The sequence below is a fragment of the Schistocerca americana genome, chromosome 10 (genome assembly GCF_021461395.2).
Source record: "Schistocerca americana isolate TAMUIC-IGC-003095 chromosome 10, iqSchAmer2.1, whole genome shotgun sequence".
Classification (NCBI taxonomy): domain Eukaryota; kingdom Metazoa; phylum Arthropoda; class Insecta; order Orthoptera; family Acrididae; genus Schistocerca; species Schistocerca americana.
This window is the reverse complement of record NC_060128.1, coordinates 102,741,154-102,767,987: the sequence shown is the minus strand read 5'-3', so window position 1 is coordinate 102,767,987 and position 26,834 is coordinate 102,741,154. Positions and strand designations below refer to the sequence as shown.

Genomic DNA, 26,834 nt, shown 5'->3' with positions numbered 1-26,834 from the left:
TCCAATGACTGTTAGCAGAATATGGAATCGGTGGGTTCAGGAGGGTAATACGGAACGCCGTGCTGGATCCCAATGGTCTCGTATGACTAGCAGTCGAGATGAGAGGCATCTTATCCGCATGGCTGTAACGGATCGTGCAGCCACGTCTCAATCCCTGAGTCAACAGATGGGGACGTCTGCAAGACAACAACCAACTGCACGAACAGTTCGACGACGTTTGCAGCAGCATGGACTGTAAGCTCGGAGACCATGGCTGCGGTTACCCTTGACGCTGCATCACAGACAGGATCGCCTGCGATGGTGTACTCGACGACGAACCTGGGTGCACGAATGACAAAACGTCATTTTTTCGGGCGAATCCAGGTTCTTTTTACAGCGTCATGATGGTCGTATCCGTGTTTGGCGACATAAAGGTGAACACACATTGGAAGCGTGTTCGCAATCGCCATACTAGCGTATTACCCGGCGTGATGGTATGGGGTGCCATTGGTTACACGTCTCTGTCACCTCTTGTTCGCACTGACGACACTTTGAACAGTGGACGTTACATTTCAGATGTGTTTCGACCCGTGCTCTATCCTTCATTGGATCCCTGCGAAACCCTACATTTCAGCAGGATAATGCACGACCGCATATTGCAGGCCCTGTACGGGCCTTTCTGGATACAGAAAATGTTCGACTGCTGCCCTGGCCAGCACATTCTCCAGATCTCTCAACAACTGAAAACGTCTGGTCAATGGTGGCCGAGCAACTGGCTCATCACAATACGCCAGTCACTACTCTTGATGAACTGTGGTATCGTGTTGAAGCTGCATGGACGGTGTACCTGCCACGCCATCCGAGCTCTGTTTGACTTAATGCCCAGGCGTATCAAAGCCGTTATTACGGCCAGAGGTGGTTGTTCTGGGTACTGATTTTTGAGGATCTATGCACCCCAAATTGCGTGAGAATGTAATCACATGTCAGTTCTAGTATAATATATTTGTCCGGTGAATACCCGTTTATCATCTGCATTTCTTCTTGGTGTAGCAATTTTAATGGCCAGTAGTGTAGTTTCATTTTTTCTTGAGTGTACAGCGTACTGTGTGACAGCGCGGCGCTGCCGGCTCACCTGTCCTCAGCGGGGGCGGCCGCCGTCCCCAAAGCCGCCCCTGGCGGTGCCGTCGCCACCGCCTCCGCCGCCCCCGCCGCCCCCGCCATATCCGGCCGGCCCCCCACTACGCACACCAGCGAGTTGGGCTCAGCCGTGACGCGGAGCTCCAGGCGCTGTCCAGGTAGCCAGAAGTCTCGCTCCTCCGTGCTCACCGACACCTGTGGACACAGCACAGTAGACACATTACCTGCTGGAAAACTGCTCTCAACACCGACACCTACAACACGTCAACTTGATAGTACAGGGGCCCTGCACGTGGGGACACTAGAACGTACCCCCAAGTTCAGAAAAAACACAATATCTTAAACGACTAGTGTGGTGTCACCGCCAGACACCACACTTGCTGGGTGGTAGCCTTTAAATCGGCCGCGGTCCGTTAGTATACATCGGACCCGCGTGTCGCCACTGCCAGTGATTGCAGACCGAGCGCCGCCACAGGGCAGGTCTAGAGAGACTTCCCAGCACTCGCCCCAGTGGTACAACCGACTTTGCTAGCGATGGTTCACTGACAAAATACGCTCATTTGCCGAGACGATAGTTTAGCATAGCCTTCAGCTACGTCATTTGCTACGACCTAGCAAGGCGCCATTATCAGTTACTATTGATACTGTGAATCATGTACCGTCAAGACCGACGTTCTTCATTAACGGATTAAAGTTAAGTATTCCACCAGACACGTCCGTTTTTCTAAATTCTAATTTCCTTGTCCTGTTCCAGACCTCACGCCAGCCTACGTGAGCTAAAACGCGTGCCTTTCGGCCTCCTCTAATAACACGGTGTTGGCTCTCCTGCCAACCAAAACAACTAGCAATAGGACGTTCCTATTCACTGGACATGTACGAGTGTTATCAATAAGTAATGTCTCACATTTTATTAAACAGGCATTACTATACACAGACAAACGTCGTTGTTGGTGCTTCACATTTGATAATGAAAGCTTGTTCGCAAGAGATAAGTGGGATTCTTAGCCACATATCTAATAGCTCTCTGAAGCAGGGTATTTTCCCAGATAGACTGAAGTATGCCATTGTTAAACCACTGCATAAAAAAGGGGATACGTCTGATGTCAACAACCACCGCCCAATCTCTCCTCTGACTGCCTCATCCAAAATTCTTGAAAAATTAATGTACTGTAGAGTTGCTTCACACCTCTGTAAAAATAAAATTTTAACAAAATGTCAGTTTGGTTAGGCAACGGAAAATGCTATATATACTTTCACTAATGAAATATTAAATGCTCTGAGTAACCGGAAGTCACCTGTTGGGATTTTCTGTGATCTATCAAAGGCTTTTGATTGTGTAAATCATGGAATACTTCTAGATAAGCTCAGGTACTTTGGTGTGAATGGGACAGCACTCAAATGGTTTAAATCATACCTAACTGGAAGAGTACAGAAAGTTGAAATAAGCACTTCACATAATATGCAAAAAAACTGGTGTGTTCTCAAACTGGGGAACAATCAAGAATGGGGTGCCGCAAGGTTTGGTCTTGGGTCCTCTGCTGTTCTTAATATATATCAGTGACTTGCCATTATATATTCACGAAGATGCAAAGCTGGTACTTTTTGCCGATGATAGAAGTATAGCTATCACACCCAACTGACAGGAAATGTGAAATTGTAAACGATGTTTTTCAGAAAATCATCAAGTGGTTCTCTGCAAATGGGCTCTCATTAAACTTTGACAAAACACAGTATATACAGTTACACACAGTAAATGGTATGACACCATTTATAAATACACTCTTTTATCAGAAATCGGTAGCTAAGGTAGAATATTCAAAATTTCTGGTTGTATGGACTGATGAAGGGTTGAATTGGAAAAAAGACACAGAAGATCTGCTGAAACGTTTTGAGTTCAGCTACTTATGCTATTAGGGTCATTTGCAAATTTTGGCGGTATACATCTCAGTAAACTAGCTTACCACGCCTATTTTCATTCTCTGCTTTCGTATGGCATCATATTCTGGGGTAACTCATCATTGAGTAAAAGAGTGTTCATCGCACAAAAGCGTGTAATCAAAATAATTTCTGGAGCTCATCCAAGATCATTCTGCAGACACTTATTTAAAGAGCTAGAGATCTTCACTGTAGCCTCACAATATACACTCCTGGAAATGGAAAAAAGAACACATTGACACCGGTGTGTCAGACCCACCATACTTGCTCCGGACACTGCGAGAGGGCTGTACAAGCAATGATCACACGCACGGCACAGCGGACACACCAGGAACCGCGGTGTTGGCCGTCGAATGGCGCTAGCTGCGCAGCATTTGCGCACCGCCGCCGTCAGTGTCAGCCAGTTTGCCGTGGCATACGGAGCTCCATCGCAGTCTTTAACACTGGTAGCATGCCGCGACAGCGTGGACGTGAACCGTATGTGCAGTTGACGGACTTTGAGCGAGGGCGTATAGTGGGCATGCGGGAGGCCGGGTGGACGTAGCGCCGAATTGCTCGACACATGGGGCGTGAGGTCTCCACAGTACATCGATGTTGTCGCCAGTGGTCGGCGGAAGGTGCACGTGCCCGTCGACCTGGGACCGGACCGCAGCGACGCACGGATGCACGCCAAGACCGTAGGATCCTACGCAGTGCCGTAGGGGACCGCACCACCACTTCCCAGCAAATTAGGGACACTGTTGCTCCTGGGGTATCGGCGAGGACCATTCGCAACCGTCTCCATGAAGCTGTGCTACGGTCCCGCACACCGTTAGGCCGTCTTCCGCTCACGCCCCAACATCGTGCAGCCCGCCTCCAGTGGTGTCGCGACAGGCGTGAATGGAGGGACGAATGGAGACGTGTCGTCTTCAGCGTTGAGAGTCGCTTCTGCCTTGGTGCCAATGATGGTCGTATGCGTGTTTGGCGCCGTGCAGGTGAGCGCCACAATCAGGACTGCATACGACCGTGGCACACAGGGCCAACACCCGGCATCATGGTGTGGGGAGCGATCCCCTACACTGGCCGTACACCACTGGTGATCGTCGAGGGGACACTGAATAGTGCACGGTACATCCAAACCGTCATCGAACCCATCGTTCTACCATTCCTAGACCGGCAAGGGAACTTGCTGTTCCAACAGGACAATGCACGTCCGCATGTATCCCGTGCCACCCAACGTGCTCTAGAAGGTGTAAGTCAACTACTCTGGCCAGCAAGATCTCCGGATCTGTCCCCCATTGAGCATGTTTGGGACTGGATGAAGCGTCGTCTCACGCGGTCTGCACGACCAGCACGAACGCTGGTCCAACTGAGGCGCCAGGTGGAAATGGCATGGCAAGCCGTTCCACAGGACTACATCAGCATCTCTACGATCGTCTCCATGGGAGAATAGCAGCCTGCATTGCTGCGAAAGGTGGATATACACTGTACTAGTGCCGACATTGTGCATGCTCTGTTGCCTGTGTCTATGTGCCTGTGGTTCTGTCAGTGTGATCATGTGATGTATCTAACCCCAGGAATGTGTCAATAAAGTTTCCCCTTCCTGGGACAATGAATTCACGGTGTTCTTATTTCAATTTCCAGGAGTGTATATATTCACTTACGAAATTTGTTACTAACAATCCGAACGAATTCAAAAGTAATAGCAGTGTACATGGCTACAACACTAGGAGAAAGGATGATCTTCACTACGCAAGGTCGAATCTAACTTTGGTTGAGAAAGGGGTAAATTATGCTGCCACAAAAGTCTTTGGTCACTTACCTAATAGCATCAAAAGTCTGACAGATAGCCATATAGCCTTTAAAAGGAAATTAAAAGAATTTCTTAATGGCAACTCCTTCTACTCATTAGATGAGTTTCTGGATATAGTAAGTGGGTAATTTCCCCAAACCCGACAAAAAAAAAAAAAAATATTTAGTGTCACGTAATATTTTCTGTAATGTAATAACTTGTATAGACACCTTTTATTAACCTGACACGTTCCACATCATTACGAAATGTCGTATTCATGATCTATGGAACAAGTGTTAATCTAATCTAATTTGGTGTTTGTTCTGTGCGCCGGTGCGGTTACGAACCGTTCTGGTAGATGGCAGAGCCGTAGTACAGCGTCAAAATGGCGTCTACATGCGACTCACGTTACAAGCAGCCTGCTGTTATTGAATTGTTGTGTGCAAAAAGAAACTGTGGTGAACATCCATAAACGTTTGTGTGCAGTGTATGGCGATACTGCAGTTGATAGGAGTACAGTCGGGTGACGGGTAAAGAAAGTCACAGCCTGAGGAAATGCAGAAACAGAGCTCCACGATCAGCCACGCTCGGGACGTCCTGTCACAGCCACTGCTCCAGGCGTGCTGAATCGTGCGGATGCCATTATTCGTGCCTAGCGGCGCATCACAATTCCACAATTGGCTCTGCAGTTGTCGGTCAGCATTGGAAGTGCGTCTGCAATGATCGAGACTCTCGGATATTCAAAGAGGTGCTGGCGATAGGTTCCACGAATGCTCACAGCGGACCACAGGGTTCAAAGAAAAGTCATTTCATTTGAATTGGTGGAGCGTTTTGAGACCGAGAGACAGGACTTTCTGTCGCGGATCGTTGCGGAAGACGAAAGCTGGGTGCATCACTTGGCTCCAGAAACAAAAAGGCAGTCCTTATTCGCCACAAAAGAGGTCCACCCCGATAGCTGAGTGGTAAAACGTGACGGATTGCCGTCCTACGGGCCCAGGTTCGATTCCCAGCTGGGAATCAGGGACTGTGCATTGTGTTGCCTTCATCATTATTTCATCCCCATCTGGAGCGCATGTCGCCCAATGTGGCGTCGAATGTTATAAGACCTGCACCAAGGCGGCCGGACCTGCCCCATAAGGGGCCTCCCTGCCAATGACGCCAAACTCTCATTTCCATTGACCACAAAACAGGAAATTCAAAGCTGGAAAAGTCACAGTGACAGTTCTGGGGTTGTGATGGCGTCATTCTCGTGGGTGTGATTTGAAGAGTGTCAACCATCATTTCAGAGACATACGTGAAGACTATGAATAAACTCGAGAACAGTTTCCGAGGTGTTCGATCGGACAATAATCCTGCAGAAATCTTGCTCCAACACGATAACGCACGCCCACGCACAAGTCTGAGAACGCGGGAACACATCTCCGAATCGGGTGTGATATCATCACCTCCCTACGGTCCAGACCTGTCACCCTCGGACTTCCATATCTTTGGGGCGCTTAAAGATTCTCTACGGGGAACACACTTTGAAATGACGAGAGTGTCAGTCATGCAGTGAGAACATGGCTACGCCTACAGGACAAGAGCTTCTACCAGCAGGGAATACACGCTCTTCAACGACGTTGGCGTACGGTCATAGACCGACATGGAGACTACCTAGAAAAATAGGACATGGACATTTTGGTGTTTACTGTGACCAAATTCTGACTCTTATTGATAAATACGTACTGAAACAAAAAGTATGGGGCGTTACTAATTGAACGACCCTCGTACGTTAACAATATCTGCAGAAATTGGTAGCATGTGATTTTACATCAAGTTTGTAAAACAGAGACGTGTACTCATTGATAATTATTCTGAATGAATATTACGTCTTAAAACATTTTGAACAAAACAATTCTGGGTATTAGGCCACATAATTGTAAAACAGTAAAGCAGCTAATTTTTGAACGTTTCGAATGATTTGCTGCGGTCCTTTTCAGGGAAAATTCAAGGTGAAAGGATATCAATGATACGATTCGCTGATGTCATTACCGTCCTGAGTGAAAGTGAAGACGAATTACATGATCTGCTGAATGGAATGAACAGTCTAATGAGTACAGTATATGGACTGGGAGTAAATCGAAGAAAGACGAAAGTAACGAGAAGTAGTAGAAATGAGAACAGCGAGGAACTTAACATCAGGATTGATGGTCACGAAGTAGATGAAATTAAGGAATTCTACTATATGGGCAGCAAAATAACCAATGACGGACGGAGAAACGACGACGTCCAAAGCAGACTAGCAATCGCAAAAAGGGCATTTCTGGCGAAGAGAAGTCTACTAGTAATAAACACAGATCTTAATTATATAAAGAATTTTCTGAGAATGTACGTTTGGATCACAGTGTTGTGTGGTAGTGAAACATAAACTGTGGAAAAACCAGAACAGAAGAGAATCGAAGCATTTGAGATGTGGTGCTACAGACGAATGTAGAAAATTAGGTGGACTGATAAGGAAAGGAATGAGGAGGTTCTGCGCAGAATCGGAGACAAAAGGGATATGTGAAAAACACCGACAAGGAGAAAGGGACAGGGTGATAGGACATTTATTAAGACATTAGGAAATGACTTCCACGGTACTAGAGGGAGCTGTAGAGGGCAAAAACTGTAGAGGAAGACAGAGGCTGGCATACATCCAGCAAATAATTGAGGACGTAGGTTGCAGCTGCTACTCTGAGATGAAGAGGTTGGCACAGCAGAGGAATTCCTGGCGGGCTGCGTCAAACCAGTCAGAAGACCGATGAGGCAAAAAAAAAAAAAAAAAAAAAAAAAAAAAAAAAAAAAAAAAAAAAAAAAAAAGGAGGGGGGTGGGGGGCTGCTATGTACTGGTGAATGTTTATTTCGGTTATCTTATAGTTACCAACGTTACATGTCTGAGATGTCATTGGACAATTTATAGACAAGTTGCTATAGAGGGAGATGACTGTACGGTAGGCTATTTGTCTGCTACTGTAGTGACTGACTGGAACAGTTCCAGTAGGTGGTAGGTAGGAAATAGCACATCGATAGGTTATTGTCTGTGCCACTCTAGTAAGTGAGTGGTAGAAAACTCTCTTTCGCGAGTGGTAGGCATGGTAAATCGGCATCTACTAACCATGAGTGTTTCTATTTTCGTTGTCACCTTAATCTCTTGTATGTGAGATTCTGAAGGACTTCTTTATATTATTTTACAGCTAGCCATTCACAACAACGAAATGGAGTTATTGGGAAGTTGGTTGGTAACTTAGCAAACGATTCATCCTTCAAACATAATTTTATTGTACGAAAATATTTCATTTACATTTCCCAGAGGGGGGATTAATTATGTTACAATCAGCTTCGTGTTCGTTATTCGTTGTCAGGATGGTATAGTTCACCTTCTATGGTCGTTAACGCCCATGAATAATTAACTATTGCTTTTTTATTTACCCTGCGCCTGCAGCGTTGTACGTCTCTTGTAAAGACATTAAATAATTTTAACCAGTAACGCTGTTGCAACAGTATTTTATTCAGTTCTTCTATGGATAGGCACTAATTTCGACTCCATGGTCATTTTCAGGCTATGTGCTTCGCACGGTGTTATTGCTGGCGCTATCGCCGTTTATTACATGTTACTAAGTTGGTGGAGCTTTATTAATCTGCAGCTACTATTTTTGAGGTGTTTGATTCGTTTTCGACACTGACAGCTTCGTGAAAAAGAATCAAACCTCTCAAAAATAGCGCTTGGCAACTGCAGATTAATAAAGCTCCACAAAGTTATAAGTGAATACACTCCTGGAAATTGAAATAAGAACACCGTGAATTCATTGTCCCAGGAAGGGGAAACTTTATTGACACATTCCTGGGGTCAGATACATCACATGATCACACTGACAGAACCACAGGCACATAGACACAGGCAACAGAGCATGCACAATGTCGGCACTAGTACAGTGTATATCCACCTTTCGCAGCAATGCAGGCTGCTATTCTCCCATGGAGACGATCGTAGAGATGCTGGATGTAGTCCTGTGGAACGGCTTGCCATGCCATTTCCACCTGGCGCCTCAGTTGGACCAGCGTTCGTGCTGGACGTGCAGACCGCGTGAGACGACTCTTCATCCAGTCCCAAACATGCTCAATGGGGGACAGATCCGGAGATCTTGCTGGCCAGGGTAGTTGACTTACACCTTCTAGAGCACGTTGGGTGGCACGGGATACATGCGGACGTGCATTGTCCTGTTGGAACAGCAAGTTCCCTTGCCGGTCTAGGAATGGTAGAACGATGGGTTCGATGACGGTTTGGATGTACCGTGCACTATTCAGTGTCCCCTCGACGATCACCAGTGGTGTACGGCCAGTGTAGGAGATCGCTCCCCACACCATGATGCCGGGTGTTGGCCCTGTGTGCCTCGGTCGTATGCAGTCCTGATTGTGGCGCTCACCTGCACGGCGCTAAACACGCATACGATCATCATTGGCACCAAGGCAGAAGCGACTCTCAACGCTGAAGACGACACGTCTCCATTCGTCCCTCCATTCACGCCTGTCGCGACACCACTGGAGGCGGGCTGCACGATGTTGGGGCGTGAGCGGAAGACGGCCTAATGGTGTGCGGGACCGTAGCACAGCTTCATGGAGACGGTTGCGAATGGTCCTCGCCGATACCCCAGGAGCAACAGTGTCCCTAATTTGCTGGGAAGTGGCGGCGCGGTCCCCTACGGCACTGCGTAGGATCCTACGGTCTTGGCGTGCATCCGTGCGTCGCTGCGGTCCGGTCCCAGGTCGACGGGCACGTGCACCTTCCGCCGACCACTGGCGACAACATCGATGTACTGTGGAGACCTCACGCCCCACGTGTTGAGCAATTCGGCGGTACGTCCACCCGGCCTCCCGCATGACCGCTATACGCCCTCGCTCAAAGTCCGTCAACTGCACATGCGGTTCACGTCCACGCTGTCGCGGCATGCTACCAGTGTTAAAGACTGCGATGGAGCTCCGTATGCCACGGCAAACTGGCTGACACTGACGGCGGCGGTGCACAAATGCTGCGCAGCTAGCGCCATTCGACGGCCAACACCGCGGTTCCTGGTGTGTCCGCTGTGCCGTGCGTGTGATCATTGCTTGTACAGCCCTCTCGCAGTGTCCGGAGCAAGTATGGTGGGTCTGACACACCGGTGTCAATGTGTTCTTTTTTCCATTTCCAGGAGTGTAGTTTCGGCAGCAGCAGCGATAACCATATGCGATGCACAAAGCTTGAAAATTACCATGGCTTCGAAATAAGGTCACAAGCATAAGAAACAGCTGAATAAAATACTATTATATCAGCGCTATTTGTTAAAATACACATGTAGAATTATAACAGGCTGCTTGAAGTTAACTCCCGTCGAATGGCTCTTCCACCTTGCACCACGTACTGTTCGGTGAGAAGTAGTGGAAACCAGGGAAAGAACGAAAGTGGAGCAGTAAAAAACGCGTCCCATGCATGGGCAACAACCCTAACTACAAGGACTAAAGTCAAGGAAAAGTGTCCCCAGAACATCGGAGAAACTAACAGCCTCTGAAGACAGGCTGCAACTATGGAGAGCAGAGACATCCAACCCTCCTGGTTGGAAAATATTTCCAGAATCTTTACCCCCTGGTCATGATGAGAATTGGCCGATCTGGGAAGGCAGATCATGGGCTAACCTGGCAAAATGGGAATACACTGAAGAAAACAAAACTCATTTTGACTGCGTGTTCAACATATGCTTACAAGAAACTTCCTGGCAGATTAAAACTGTGTACCAGATGGAGACTCGAACTCGGGATGTTAGTCTTTCGGGGGCAAGTGCTCTACCATCTGAGTTATCCGAACACAACTCAGGATCCGTCCTCAGAGCTTAAATTCCGCCAGTACCTCGTCCCCTCCCTTCCATACCGCACAGGTCTTCTGCGAACCTTGCAGAACTAGCACTCCTGGAAGACAGGATATTGCGGTTCACAGAAGAAAAAAATGACTCTGAGCACTATGGGACTTAACATCTGAGGTCATCAGTCCCCTAGAACTTAGAACTACTTAAACCTAACTAACTTAAGGACATCACACACATCCTTGCCCGAGGCAGGATTCGAACCTGCGACCGTAGCAGTCGCGCGGTTCCGGACTGAGCGCCTAGAGCCGCTAGACCACCGCGGCCGGCTTCACAGAAGAGCTTCTGTGAAGTTGGGAAGGTACGAGACGAGGTACTGGCAGAATTGAAGGTGCTCCAGCGAAAGGCAAAGGTCCCGAGTTCGAGTCTCGGTCCGGCACACAGTTTTAATCTGCCAGGAAGTTTCGTAGCAGCGCACACTTAGTTTCAGAGTGAAAATCACATTCTGGAAATATGCTCACGTGTCGATTGCGTCCAGCCATCTTCACAGGAGATGACTTTCACTGGCCAGTGGAAAATGCACTGGAAGTGGCCAAATTTTGATCAAATATTACATAAATTGTGTGGATATGTTAGCAATTGTATAAACTGTGTTTTAAGTATGTTTCTCACACGAGAACAATAATAATAAGAGGCGTGTTTTTTAAATGAGGTCCGTTTGAACATACGTACACAACCAAAGGATATTTGAAGAAATTTATTTTCAGAAAGGACATACTTCACTCTATTTTTCGACGTAGTTGCCAAGTTTGTTGAAACACGTATCATACCTTTCAACCAATTTTAAAATACCCTCTTCATAAAAACTTGATGCCTGCTCCGATAACCAAGAGTTCACTGCCATTTTCACGTCGTCGTCATCATTGTAACGGTTGCCACTGAGGTGGTGTTTGAGGTGGAGGAGCGCCGGCCGGAGTGGCCGAGCGGTTCTAGGCGCTACAGTCTGGAACCGCGCGACCACTACGGTCGCAGGTTCGAATCCTGCCTCGGGCATGGATGTGAGTCATGTCCTTAGCTTAGTTAGGTTTAAGTAGTTCTAAGCTCTAGGGGACTTATGACCTCGGAAGTTGAGTCCCATAGTGCTCAGAGCCATTTGAACCATTTTTTTGAGGTGGGGGAACAGATGGTAATCGCTCGGCGCAGAATCAGGACTGTAGGGTGGGTGATCTAAAACTTCCCAGCCGAAACTGTCCACTAAATCGCGGGTGTGGCCTGCAGTGTGAGGTCTTGCATTGTCATGGAGAAGGACAATTCCCTTTGTCAGAATGCGACGTCTTTTGTTTTGAATCGCTCTGCGTAGCTTTCTCAGGGTTTGGCAGTACGCTTCTGCATTGATAGTGGTTCCTCGTTGCATGAAGTCGACCAACAAAACACCGTGCCTATCCCAAAACTGCGACGCTATGATTTTCCGCTGGGACAGAGTCTGTTTGGCCTTCACCTTTACAGGCGAGCGGTTGTGTCTCCATTGCACGCTCTGTTGCTTCAATTCAGGCGTGACATGCGAAACCTATGTTTCGTCTCCAGTTACGATCTGACTCAACAAGCCGTCACATTCTTCGTGATACCGAGTCAAGAACTTCATCGCACACTCAAATCTTCGGTATTTGTGGTCCTCTGTTAGGAGTTTCAGGACCCAACGGGGGCACAGTTTCCTAAACTTTAGGTGTTCAGAAACAAAGTTGTAAACCACTGATTTCGACACGTCAGGAAATCCGTTTGAGAGACCCGTTATTGTGGAGCGCCTGTTCTCACGAATCCTCGCTTCAACTGAAACACCAAATCTTCTGTAGTCAAAGAAGGGCGACTGGAGCGGTCCTCAGCATGGACGTTCTCACGGCAATATTTGAATTCATCTACCCACTTACGCACTTTGCTTTCACTCCTAATAATATCACCATACGCGTCGCCAATCTGCAGCAGAAGGGGTTCCTTGCTGACAAAAACCGTATCACTGAGCGAACGTCACACGCGGCGGTCGAGTTGATAGCCTTAAACATTATGAAAGCACAGAACAGAACTATACGGGTTAGCTACAGAGCTGAAACTGAGCGCAGCTGTTCCCGAGGCATGCCGGTATGCGACGCACGCGCTCGTTGCGGTATGCGCGCTAACTACTAGTGTGTACAACAAAACGGGCCTTACTTAAAAAACGCGCCTCGTAATTGGTCATAGTCATTTAAACAATAATCAACCAATTCAAGGAAATGGGGAGCTGTACAATGTACTTACGGCACTGTGCTGCAGGCTGACATCGAAGCTGATGACGTCACTGACGGGCTCGCCCTCCTCGGTGACGTAGTAGACGAGCAGCTGGCTGGTGGGCGCCATTACCGCCTGCACCTCGAAGCTGCGGACACAAAGACACCCAGCGGCACAGTTAGGCTGGTCAACAAGCTCGGCAACGCAGTAGCAAACACCAATCACAGTCACGGGCACAGTTAGGCTGGTCAGCGAGCTCGGCAACACAGTCGCAAACCCCAGTCACAGTCAGGGGCAAGGTTAGGCTGGTCAGCAAGCTCGGCAACACAGTCGCAAACCCCAATCATAGTCAGGGGCACAGTTAGGCTGGTCAGCGAGCTCCGCAACACAGTCGCAAACCCCAATCACAGTCAGGGGCACAGTGAGGCTGGTCAGCGAGTTTGGCAACACAGTCGCAAATCCTAATCACAGTCAGGGGCACGGTTAGGCTGGTCAGCGAGTTCGGCAACACAGTCGCAAACCCCAATCACAGTCAGGGGCACGGTTAGGCTTGTCAGCGAGCTCAGCAACACACTCGCAAACCCCAATCACAGTCAGGGGCCCAGTTGGCTGGTCAGCGAGTTCGGCAACACAGTCGCAAACCCCAATCACAGTCAGGGGCAAAGTTAGGCTGGTCAGCGAGCTCGACAACACACTCGCAAACCCCAATCACAGTCAGGGGCACAGTTAGGCTGGACAGCGAGTTCGGCAACACATTCGCAACCCCAATCACAGTCACGGGCACAGTTAGGCTGGTCAGCGAGCTCGGCAACACAGTCGCAAACCCCAGTCACAGTCAGGGGCACGGTTAGGCTGGTCAGCAAGCTCGGCAACACAGTCGCAAACCCCATAGTCAGGGGCACAGTTAGGTTGGTCAGCGAGCTCAGCAACACGGTCGCAAACCCCAATCACAGTCAGGGCCTCAGTTTGGCTGGTCAGCAAGCTCGGCAACACAGTCGCAAACCCCAATCACAGTCAGGGGCACAGTTAGGCTGGTCAGCGAGCTCGGCAACACAGTCGCAAACCCCAGTCACAGTCAGGGGCACGGTTAGGCTGGTCAGCAAACTCGGCAACACAGTCGCAAACCCCAATCATAGTCAGGGGCACAGTTAGGCTGGTCAGCGAGCTCCGCAACACAGACGCAAACGCCAGTCACAGTCAGGGGCACAGTGAGGCTGGTCAGCGAGTTTGGCAACACAGTCACAAATCCTAATCACAGTCAGGGGCACAGTTTGGCTGGTCAGCAAGTTCGGCAACACAGTCGCAAACCCCAATCACAGTCAGGGGCACGGTTAGGCTGGTCAGCGAGCTTGGCAACACACTCGCAAACCCCAATCACAGTCAGGCGCACAGTTTGGCTGGTCAGCGAGCTCGGCAACACAGTCGCAACCCCAATCACAGTTAGGGGCATGGTTATACTTGTCAGCGAGCTCAGCAACACACTCGCAAACCCCAATCACAGTCAGGGGCCCAGTTTGGCTGGTCAGCGAGTTCGGCAACACAGTCGCAAACCCCAATCACAGTCAGCGGCAAAGTTAGGCTGGTCAGCGAGCTCGACAACACACTCGCAAACCCCAATCACAGTCAGGGGCACAGTTAGTCTGGTCAGCGAGCTCGACAACACACTCGCAAACCCCAATCACAGTCACGGGCACAGTTAGGCTGGTCAGCGAGCTCGGCAACACAGTCGCAAACCCCAGTCACAGTCAGGGGCACGGTTAGGCTGGTCAGCAAGCTCGGCAACACAGTCGCAAACCCCATAGTCAGGGGCACAGTTAGGCTGGTCAGCGAGCTCAGCAACACGGTCGCAAACCCCAATCACAGTCAGGGCCTCAGTTTGGCTGGTCAGCAAGCTCGGCAACACAGTCACAAACCCCAATCACAGTCAGGGGCACAGTTAGGCTGGTCAGCGAGCTCGGCAACACAGTCGCAAACCCCAGTCACAGTCAGGGGCACGGTTAGGCTGGTCAGCAAGCTCGGCAACACAGTCGCAAACCCCAATCATAGTCAGGGGCACAGTTAGGCTGGTCAGCGAGCTCCGCAACACAGTCGGAAACCCCAGTCACAGTCAGGGGCACAGTTAGGCTGGTCAGCGAGTTTGGCAACACAGTCACAAATCCTAATCACAGTCAGGGGCACAGTTTGGCTGGTCAGCAAGTTCGGCAACACAGTCGCAAACCCCAATCACAGTCAGGGGCATGGTTAGGCTGGTCAGCGAGCTTGGCAACACACTCGCAAACCCCAATCACAGTCAGGGGCCCAGTTTGGCTGGTCAGCGAGTTCGGCAACACAGTCGCAAACCCCAATCATAGTCAGGGGCACAGTTAGGCAGGTCAGCGAGCTCCGCAACACAGTCGCAAACCCCAATCACAGTCAGGGGCACAGTGAGGCTGGTCAGCGAGTTTGGCAACACAGTCACAAATCCTAATCACAGTCAGGGGCACAGTTTGGCTGGTCAGCGAGTTCGGCAACACAGTCGCAAACCCCAATCACAGTCAGGGGCACGGTTAGGCTGGTCAGCGAGCTTGGCAACACACTCGCAAACCCCAATCACAGTCAGGCGCACAGTTTGGCTGGTCAGCGAGCTCAGCAACACAGTCGCAATCCCCAATCACAGTTAGGGCCATGGTTAGGCTTGTCAGCGAGCTCAGCAACACACTCGCAAACCCCAATCACAGTCAGGGGCCCAGTTTGGCTGGTCAGCGAGTTCGGCAACACAGTCGCAAACCCCAATCACAGTCAGGGGCAAAGTTAGGCTGGTCAGCGAGCTCGACAACACATTCGCAAACCCCAATCACAGTCAGGGGCACAGTTAGGCTGGACAGCGAGTTCGGCAACACATTCGCAACCCCAATCACAGTCAGGGACACGGTTAGCCTGGTCAGTAAGCTCGGCAACACAGTCACAAACCCCAATCACAGTCAGATCCTCGTCAGCAGGTTGATGCAGCACAGAGCTAGGCAAAACGTGGTGCTACTCATGAGTGCCACCAGTGTTATAGAAGTCGACTGCAAGGATTCTGCATGGCGAACAAAATGGTAACAGCTCTACAACACTACAATTCCTGACCTTATTTTTACACCTTGGCGATGTACTGCCAGGATGTCCTGAACCTAGACAGGAATCTGATTTGATACTCAATGTGTACAAGCTTCTGGAACTCATTACACTGTCCAGATGCAACAGTAAAATATCTGTATGAATGCAGAGTGTCGCAACGATAACATTGAACAAAATGTTCTCGGGTTTCCAACCGCGTCAATTGCTTAAAACTACGCGAACTTTCGGCCAAGCACTCCTTGGCCATTGTCAAGTGTTATGACTGCCAGTGGGTTGTTGGTGCGCCCTTATATACGCTAGCTGCCAGCTGTGACCTGGTGACCGTGACATCGCCAAATATGGGCATGTTTTGAGTCGGCGTTCGATGTGCCCTCTTCAACCGCGCGATCACTGGATCCCACGCAGCGCTGAGCTGCAAGCCACCGTCTCTATTCAGGGCGTTTGCGGTAATTTTTATTTCAATAGTTTCCTTTATTAAACTGTCCCAGAAGCTGTTAGTGCGAGCCACGACAGAGGTATCGTCAAATTTTATGTGGTTACCGTTTTCTAACGGATGCTCAGCTAACGCAGATTTCTCTGGATAGCGTAGACGATAACACCTCTCATGTTCTTTCCTGTGTTGTTCCACAGTGCACACTGTTTGTCCGATGTATTTCTGGCCAGCCCACTGGCAGTCATAACACTTGACAATGGCCAAGGAGTGCTTGGCCAAGAGCTCGTGTAGTTTTAAGCAACTGAAGCGGTTGGAAACCCAAGAACATTTTATTCAGTAAAATATCTGATGTTTTTCAGGGATATTGTCCTCAGCAGTTTTATATATGTGACCGACAGTCTCCAACGATTTATTGTAATACACTTTACGCTTTGAGGAAAACAAAAAGTTATAAAAAACGATGAAGCAGAATGGTGTGCTGGTGTAAGCTGTCGCCAGCACACCGTTCGCCTAAGATGGAGTGCGAAGATCATTTAGTAGTTGCTGGATCGAGTGTGCCTATCACGAGAGAGGCCAGAGACACACGCACAAGCAATACGCCACCAACGCCCTCTGGCCGGCCGAAGTGGCCGTGTGGTTAAAGGTGCTGCAGTCTGGAACCGCAAGACCACTACGGTCGCAGGTTCGAATCCTGCCTCGGGCATGGATGTTTGTGTGTCCTTAGGTTAGTTAGGTTTAACTAGTTATAAGTTCTAGGGGACTAATGACCTCAGCAGTTGTCCCATAGTGCTCAGAGCCATTTGAACCAACCAACGCCCTCTCGACAGCAGGTATTTAGGCCGCCGCTGCTGACTGGGGGCCTCACTCAAGCACTCAGTTATCGAGTTTGGCGTCTGTCAGTTTACTCACAGAGGGGGTTTGAGGCTACGACAGTACATAGCGACCAGATTGGCGCCTATAACAGGGCAAGTTTACCTACACCAGAATTGTACTTAACTAGCAGTGAATATTGACGTAACATCAGCTGGCAAGAGGACTACTACTGATGAGCTTGTACCACAACACATGGGCTCCATTCAAGTTGTATTAACCCAAATGTGCATTTGCATTGTAGAAAGAAGATACCTGCCACCCACAACAACTTCCTCTTCCTTGCTTCCTTAAGGTGCAAGACACTACAAAAGGTATTATCCGACTGGGACGGAAATCGACAGATGTGATGTGCATGCACAGACAAACAAGCGAATACCATTTCGGAGACACTCAACGATTTATTCAAGAGAAAGGGCTTCACAACTTGACCAAATTAATAACGTGTATGTCCACCTCTGGCCCCCGTGCAAACAATTAGCCTATTCGGCTTGGCATTGGTCGACAGAGCTGTTGGACGTTATCCGGAGGCATATCGTGACAAATTCTGTCCAATTGGCGCGTTAGGTCTTCAAAATCTCAAGGTGGTTGGAGGGCTCTGTCCATAATGCACAAAACTATCTCAAATGGGTCGAGATCCGGCCAACTGGCTGGCCAAAGTAGTATCTGTCAAGCACGAAGACAACAGTATAATTTCTCACCATGTGCAGGCGGCATTAATTTGCCGACATGTAAGCCCAGGATGGCTTGCCATGAATGGCAATGAAATGGGGTGTAGAATATCGTAGACATACCACTGCGCTGAAGCGGTCCACAGTTGACAACCAAAGGGCACCCAAGAGCATCACTCCCGAATGTCGGGCTGTGTACTGGTCGAGAGTCAGGTTGGTATCTCAATGCTTCAAAAATGTTCCAAAGGGCTCTGAGCACTATGGGGCTTAACATCTGTCCCCTAGACTTAGAACTACTTAAACCTAACTAACATAAGGACGTCACACACATCCATCCCCGAGGCAGGATTTGAACCTGCGACTGTAGCATCAGGGCGGTTCTGGACTGAAGCGCCTAGGACCACTCGGCCACACTGGCTGCTATCTCAATGCTGTCCAAGGGTTCTCCAGACTAGTGATCGGCCTGGAATCTCATTCATTGGAGTGTAATTGTCTTCAATCAAGAGTCCTGCTTCGAACTGCGCCACGATGACCAGCAAACACGTGTCTGGAGACAGACAGTGGTGGCATACCAACCTGAGTGTCGTCAGTCATATTGACCCGAGAACCAGGAATGATGGTCTGGGAGGTTATTTCATTTGATTGCAGCACCACTTTAGTTGCCATCCACGGCATCCTTAGAGCAAAGCGGTACTTCGACGATATTCTACGCCCTGTTTTGCTTCCCTTCATGGCGAGCCATCCTGGGCGTACATTTCAGCAAGATAATGCCAGTCCGCGCACAGTGAGAGTTTCTACTGCTTGTCTTCGTGCTTGACGAACCCTACCTTGGCCAGCAATGTCGTTGGATCACAGTTGAGAAGGTTTCGAGTACTATCTTCAGGGCCCTCCAACCAGCTCTACATTGACGATCTAACACAGCAGTTGGACAGAGTTTGGCACGATATGCCTCAGGAGAACTTCCAAAAACACTTTCATTCGATGCCAAGCCAAATAACTTCTTGCGTAAAGGGCAGTGGTCGAGCAACAAATTGTGCTCAGTCTTTGGATTAACTTCAAACTTTTTATACCTCGTGACGAAGGCAGTCATGGTAGTTAGCTGCAAGTTTAAGGAGACGTATGAGTCTCATCATGATAGTAATGGTCGAAAGAGATGACTGTATTTGCGATCAAAGAATGTTTTACACTACTAGCCATTAAAATTGCTACACCACGAAGATGACGTGCTACAGGCGCGAAATTTAACCGACAGGAAGAAGATGCTGTGATATGCAAATGATTAGCTTTTCAGAGCATTCACACAACGTTGGCGCCGGTGGCGACACCTAAAACGTGCTGACATGGGGAACGCTTCCAACCGATTTCTCATACAGAAACAGCAGTTGACCAGCGTTGCCTGGTGAAACGTTGTTGCGATGCCTCGTGTAAGGAGGAGAAATGCGTACCATCACGTTTCCGACTTTGATAAAGGTCGGATTGTAGCTTATCGCGGTTGCGGTTTATCGTATCGCGACATTGCTACTCGCGTTGGTCGAAATCCAATGACTGTTAGCAGAATATGGAATCGGTGGGTTCAGGAGGGTAATACGGAACGCCGTGCTGGATCCTAATGACCTCGTATCATCAGCAGTCGAGATGACAGGCATCTTATCCGCATGGTTGTAACGGATCGTGCAGCCACGTCTCGACCCCTGAGTCAACAGATGGGGACGTTTGCAAGACAACAACCATCTGCACGAACAGTTCGACGACGTTTGCAGCAGCATGGACTATCAGCTCGGAGACCATGGCTGCAGCTACCCTTGACGCTGCATCACACACAGGACCGCCTGCGACGGTGTACTCAGCGACGAACCTGGGTGCACGACCGGCAAAACGTCATTTTTTCGGATGAATCCAGGTTTTGTTTACAGCATCGTGATGGTGGCATCCGCGTTTGGCGACATCGCGGTGAACGTACATTGGGAGCGTGTATTCGTCATCGCCATACTGGCGTGTCACCCGGCGTGATGGAATGGGGGTGCCATTGGTTGCACGTCTCGGTCATTCGCATTGACGGCACTTTGAACAGTCGACGTTACATTTCAGATGTGTTACGACCAGTGGCTCTACCCTTAATTCGATCCCTGCGAAACCCTCCATTTCAGCAGGATAAAGCACGACCGCATGTTACAGGTCCTATACGGGCATTTCTGGATACAGAAAGTGTTCGACTGCTGCCCTGGTCAGCACATTCTCCAGATCTCTCACCAACTGAAAATGTCTGGTCAATGGTGGCCGAGCAACTGGCTCGTCACAATAAGCCAGTTACTACTCTTGCTGAACTGTGGTATCGTGTTGAAGCTGCATGGACAGCTGTACCTCTACATGCTGGTTGTTCTGGGTACTGATTTCTCAGGATGTATGCACCCAAATTGCGTGAAAATGTAATGACATGTCACTTCTAGGATAACATATTTGTGCAATAAATACCCGTTTATCATCTGCGTTTCTTCTTGGTGTAGCGAGTTTAATGGCCAGTAGTGTAGTTTCTGGCAGCTGAAGCTCAGTGCAGGCAATCGGTGTTTGGGGAGGGCCTGGTACACGTGTCTCGCACCCGTGGTCTCGGTGACACGTGGACACGCAGGAAGAGGGGGGTCGGAAGGGCGCCGGAGGCTACTGCGAGTGGCGGTGCGTGGCGGAGGGTGTGGGGCGCCGCTGGTGCCGGGGCGCACCACCGCCTCGTTAGCGCCGCCTGCTGTTTGCCGAGGGAGGAGTCGCACCGACCCCGCCCCGCCGCGGAGTGTCTGTGGAGCGGCCCGCCGCGGGCGCTGCGATCACTCCTGCATCTCGCTTTCCTCAGGGGGCGCTAGAGCGAGGGCGGAGAGCTCATCGGCAGTCTGTTGTCGCTGTTGTTCTGGTCTTCAGTCCTGAGACTGGTTTGATGCAGCTCTCCATGATACTCTATCCTGTGCAAGCTTCTTCATCTCCCAGTACCTACTGCAACCTACATCCATCTGAATCTGCTTAGTATATTCATCTCTTGGTCTCCCTCTACGATTTTTACCCTCCACGCTACCATCCAATACTAAACTGGTGATCCCTCGATGCCTCAGAACATGTCCTTCCAACCGATCCCTTCTTCTAATCAAGTTGTGCCACAAACGTCTCTTCTCCCCAATCCTATTCATTACCTCCTAGTTAGTTATGTGATCTACCCATCTTATCTTCAGCATTCTTCTGTAGCACCACTTTTCGAAAGCTTCTATTCTCTTCTTGTCCAAACTATTTATCGTCCATGTTTCACTTCCATACATGGCTACACTCCATACAAATTCTTTCGGAAACGGCTTCCTGACACTTAAATCTATACTCGATGTTAACAAATTTCTCTTCTTCAGAAGCGCTGTCCTTGTCATAGCCATTCTACATTTTACATCCTCTCTACTTTCACCATCAGCACTTATTTTGCTCCCCAAATAGCAAAACTCCTTTACTACTTTAAGTGTCTCATTTCCTAATCTAATACCCTCAGCATCACCCGACTTAATTCAACTACATTCCCTTATCCTCGTTTTGCTTTTGTTGATGTTCATCTTATATCCTCCTTTCAAGACACTGTCCATTCTGTTCAACTGGTCTTCCAAGTCCTTTGCTGTCTCTGACAGAATTACAATGTCATCGGCGAACCTCAAAGTTTTTATTTCTTCCCCATGGATTTTAATACCTACTCCGAATTTTTCTTTAGTTTCCTTCACTGCTTGCTCAATATACAGATTGAATAACACCGGGGAGAGGCTACAACCCTGTCTCACTCCCTTCCCAACCACTGCTTCCCTTTCATGCCCCTCAACTGTTATAACTGCCATTTGGTTTCTATATCGGCAGTCTAGCGGGAACAAACCTCGAGCGTGTTCGTGTTGGTACGCTTGCCGTAAGTCCGTACTGACGAGAGGAGGCTAGGATGTTGGGATCACGGATTTATTTCAACGTTGTACACCTTCAGTAGGCCATTAAAAACAACGTAATGTGCAACTAATAAGGTGTTCTACGCTGGCAATTCCGAGAAAATTGCAAGAGAAGTTTTACGCGTCTATTATAGAGATGGGTAAACTCGTTCATCCTTGGGAAGTAGTTCACTGCTGATCGTTCTTTTTATGGAACCGTTCATTTTTAGTCGTTCACTGTTCATTTGTGCTTGGTATATGGTTCTTGTGAAAAACTGAAAACTAGTAGTGTAGGTGAGTGAAGGATGGAGGGCACCAAGAGGGGGCACTTGCCTCCCCCCTGGAGTATAGAGTTTTTATTCATTTCAGAATTCTTACACACTTTTAGAAGTAATTTCTCTGATTCTGCAGAACCTCTCGTTTAGTCAACCGTAGCCTTGTGTGGCTGATCGCAGGGAAATAATATAGGGTGGCGCACGGAAAACCGGCCCCGAGTACAGGCTGCTCGCCAATTACGGACGATGTGTTGCCCGTTACGAGCAGATACAACAAACATGTAATAATCAGGCAGTGTAGAAATAACAAGCTAATGCGAACAACAATTGCGAAACAATCGCTGACGACGTGTAGAGAGCTGGAGAAGAGAACATGAAAATCTCACGCGGCGCGCGTGGGCTATAGCTCATGTAGTCTTGTAAACCTGTTGGTGGCTGTTTTCCAACTTGATAGACCACAAGTACCTTGTATGAAGTTCTTCGTTTCGTCTTCCACTACATAGCTATGCTACGTTGTAAACAATAATCGTTTACACCCTATATGTACTTCACGTTGTCTCTGAGTTCGTAGGCGAAGTAGAGACTTCATGGAAACATAAAATAAAATGTGGTTTTTTTCACACTTGCGTCACACGCTTAGTGAAAATTAGGTTTTTATGTTCCATTATTAAAGTTAATACCGCAATAATAATAATAATGAAGTTCGCAGTAGTAAAGTTTTTGGTTTGAAAGCTCCTTCTGAAAAAATGTTTTTGAGATAATATGTAAATAAGATTTTATGGCAATCTATGTCTTTTCAAATGGAGAGGCACCGCTTTTCCTACTGAGCCAAAATGACCCAAAACCCACTTTTTTTTTCAAAGAAACCAAACTAGCAGGTAATGCAAATTGGAAACAACCCAACTTAAAAATAATTAGAGCGTTCCTAAATATAATGTTTTGTATATGAAAGATACACGAAAATCGTTTTATATGAATTTTCTTACACTAAAAATTACGCAAATTATTGAAAGTTAGCTGCTAAAGCAAGTGGATGAAACCAAAAAATATATGAATAACAAAAACCTTGCCTTGTTATAAGTATCTCTTCTGCTGTTCATCGATACAATGAAGTGATCTGATATGCCCTTCTGTTACCTGAAAAGACGTACCTGTTACGTACAACGTAATTTTTATGTAATTTACGTAACTATAAAATACTTTCTGATTACCGGTCGTGTATACTGAATAGCCAGAACCAAGTGCAAGAACAGTTTGGAACACATGTAAAATGGGCGAGCGCACTGAACGAAACGAACAACTGGATACTGAACTAACTAGGAGCAGTCGGCAGTGGAACTGAGACAGGTGGTCATGCGAAGAACGACGAGTGCGGCCGAGGGAGACCGAGACTGAGACGAGCACGCGACCGAGGCTGGAACGAGAACTGCCGAAGTGACCGCCGCGACCGAAGTGAACTAGTGAACTATGAACCGATCGTTCCTCGTTCCCGGGAACTATAAGTAGACCGCCGCGACCGAAGTGAACTATGAACCGATCGTTCCTTGGAATTCGTTCCTCGGATCTTTCGTTCATCTTGGTGAACCGTTCCTTCGCACCCGTTCGTTCGCGAACTACCCATCTCTAGTCTATTATACACTGAACAGCCCCGACGAGTACGCAGAAGTGCCGAAACACGACGTCGCATAGACTCGACTGAAGTAGTGCTGGAGGGAACTGACGACATGAATCCTGCAGGGCTGTCCATGAATCCGTAATCTCTTCTGAAGAGCGTGTTGTAAGGTATCTCAGATATGTTCAGTAATGTTCATTTCTGGAGAGTTTGCTGGCCAGTGGAAATGTTTAAACTCAGAAGAGAGTTCCTAGAGCCACTGTGTAGCAATTCTCGGCGTGTGCGGCGTCGTATTGACTTGCTGGAATTGTCGAAGTCCGTCGGAATGCACAATGGACACGAATGGATACAGCTGATCAGACATGATGTTTACGTACGTGTCACCTGTCAGAGTCGTATCTAGGCGTATCAGGGCTCCCATATCACTCCCACTGCACACGCCCCACACCATAACAGAGCCTCCACCAGCTTCAACAGTCCCTGGCTTACAAGTAGGGTATATGGATTCGTGAGGTTGTCTCCATACCCGAACACGTCCATTCGCTTGATACAATTTTAAACGACACTCGTCCGACATGCCGGTCGTGGTGGCCAAGCGGTTCTAGGCGCTACAGTCTGGAACCGCGCGACCGCTACGGTCGCAGGTTCGAATCCTGCCTCGGGCATGGATGTGTGTGATGTCCTTAGGTTAGTTAGGTTTAAGTAGTTCTAAGTCCTAGGGGACTGATGACCTCAGAAAAGTCCCATAGTGCTCAGAGCCATTTTCGTCCGACCAGGCAACATGTTTCCAGCCATGAACAGTCCAAAGTCGGTGTTGACGGGCTCAGGCGGGGAGTAAAGCTTTGTGTCGTGCAATCGTCAAGGGTACAATAGTGGGCACTCGGCTCCGAAAACCCATATCGATGACGTTTCGTTCAATGGATCGCACGCTGTTTCCAGTCACCAACAGTTCAATGTATGAACTGAGAGGCCTAGGCGGTACGAAAAGCGTTTTGTGTGTGTGTGTGAATTCCTAGGGGACCGAACTGCTGAGTTCACCGGTCCCTAAACTATTTAATCTAACACTATTTAAACTAACTAAAACTAACTTACACTAAGACCACACACACACCCATGCCCGAGGGAGGACTCGAAGCTCCAGCGGGAGAGCTCGCGAAATCCGTTACATGGCGCTTCAAACCGCGCGGCCACTCCGCACGGCACGCGTAATTGGCACTTGTTGATGGCCCAGCACTGAAAACTGCAGCAGTTTGCGGAAGGGTTGCACTTCTGTCACGTTGAACGATTCTCTTCAGTCGTCTTTGGTACCGCTCTTGCTGGATCTTTTTCCGGCCGCAGCGATATCGGAGATTTGATGTTTTACCGGTTTCCTGATATTCACGGTACACTCGTGAAATGGTCGTACGGGAAAATCCCCACTTCATCGCTGCGTCGGAGATGCTGTGTCCCATCTCCTGTTTAGACCCCCTTGTGATGTACATTCTGTCTATTATTAATGGGGGAGGGAGTAGGACGTCAAAGGGGCCGACTTGGAGCAGGAGAGGCACCACAGGACATTTTAATTTCCACTGTCTATACTTTTACAAATACATTTATAAAACTTTGTCAGCATGACCAGGAAGGATTCAGGATTCACACTCATAGCAGTGGAAATTCAAAAACATAACAAAATAATGATTTCTTACATGTGAAATTTCATCATTTTTTCACATACTACTGGCTGCATTTGTTGCTATATGTACACTTTTGTTCGTAAATAAGAGAGATTCTTCGATGAATTTTGCACAATATACAAAGCATACTTACAGGTGTATGAAACTCTACAATTTATTTAATTTATGAAAATAATGAATGAGCTGTTACATTTTAAACTTCATGTTTAGAAAAAGCCCAAATTTTATAGCTAACTACCTCAATTTTTACCACAGTTTTGAATAGATTTGTAAAATTCTAGAGTTTCATGCACCGGTAAGTATGGTTTGTGTGCCGAGCAAAGTTCATCGAAGAATCTCTCTTATTTATGAAGAAAAGTGTCCCTACAGCAACAAATGCAGCAAATAGTAAGTGAAAAAAAATGATGAAATTTCACATTTAATTATTTTTATGTCTCTGAACTTCTACTGCTATGAGTGTGAATCTTGAATCCTTCCTGGTCATGCTGAAAAATTTATATGAATTTATTTGTAAAAGTATACACAGTGGAAATTAAAATGTGTTGTAGAGCCTTTCCTGATCTTATGCCCGGCCCCCCCTAATGTGAATAGAAAGTGTACATTTATCTGCAGTCTGGACAGTCTAAATCTGTACGTCACGAGCCTTTTGTGGAGGTGTTTGTCTGGAATGTAGCCTCATATGTGGATGACGAAAACTTCACGTAGGAAGAGAATTAGAATGTTTTGGAATGTAGAGCCAGAGAAGAAAGCAAAAGATGAGATGAGCAGATGAGCTGCCTAATGGAGAGCTGCTGAATAGAATTGGGGCGGAAACAAATTTAAGGCACAAGCTGATTAAGAGAAGTGTTTGGTTGGATAGGAGTCATCCTGAAGTTTCAAGTATTCATCATTTTGCAAATGGTGGGTATCGTGTGTGTGTGTGTGGATGTGGATGTCTGTGTGTGTGTGTGTGTGTGTGTGTGTGTGTGTGTGTGTGTGTAGATGTGGATGTCTGTCTGTGTGTGTGTGTGTGTGTGTGTGTGTGTGTGTGTGTGTGTATGTGTACATGCATATGTACGAGGGTGGGAAACGTGGTAGAAGGCCAAAACTACAGAGGGAGAGAGCAAGGTTCAATAGGATGTGCAACGGGCAGTCCAGTAAAAATGGGGCAGGTGCAATACATCTACATCTACATTTATACTCCGCAAGCCACCCAACGGTGTGTGGCGGAGGGCACTTTACGTGCCACTGTCATTACCTCCCTTTCCTGTTCCAGTCGCGTATGGTTCGCGGGAAGAACGACTGTCTGAAAGCCTCCGTGCGCGCTCGAATCTCTCTAATTTTACATTCGTGATCTCCTCGGGAG

General features: G+C 48.1%; 1 protein-coding gene across 1 annotated transcript in view; it reads right to left on the bottom strand.

Moving 5' to 3' along the window:
• LOC124552274 (C3 and PZP-like alpha-2-macroglobulin domain-containing protein 8) overlaps positions 1-26,834 on the bottom strand; it is an 842,473-nt gene that overhangs the window by 177,080 nt on the left and 638,559 nt on the right. Inside the window, exons 9-10 of the mRNA XM_047126553.1 lie at positions 12,961-13,078; positions 1,112-1,311 (exon numbers count right to left, since the gene is read on the bottom strand). Coding sequence (XP_046982509.1) covers positions 1,112-1,311; positions 12,961-13,078 — 318 coding nt within the window. The remainder of the gene's footprint in view (positions 1-1,111; positions 1,312-12,960; positions 13,079-26,834) is intronic.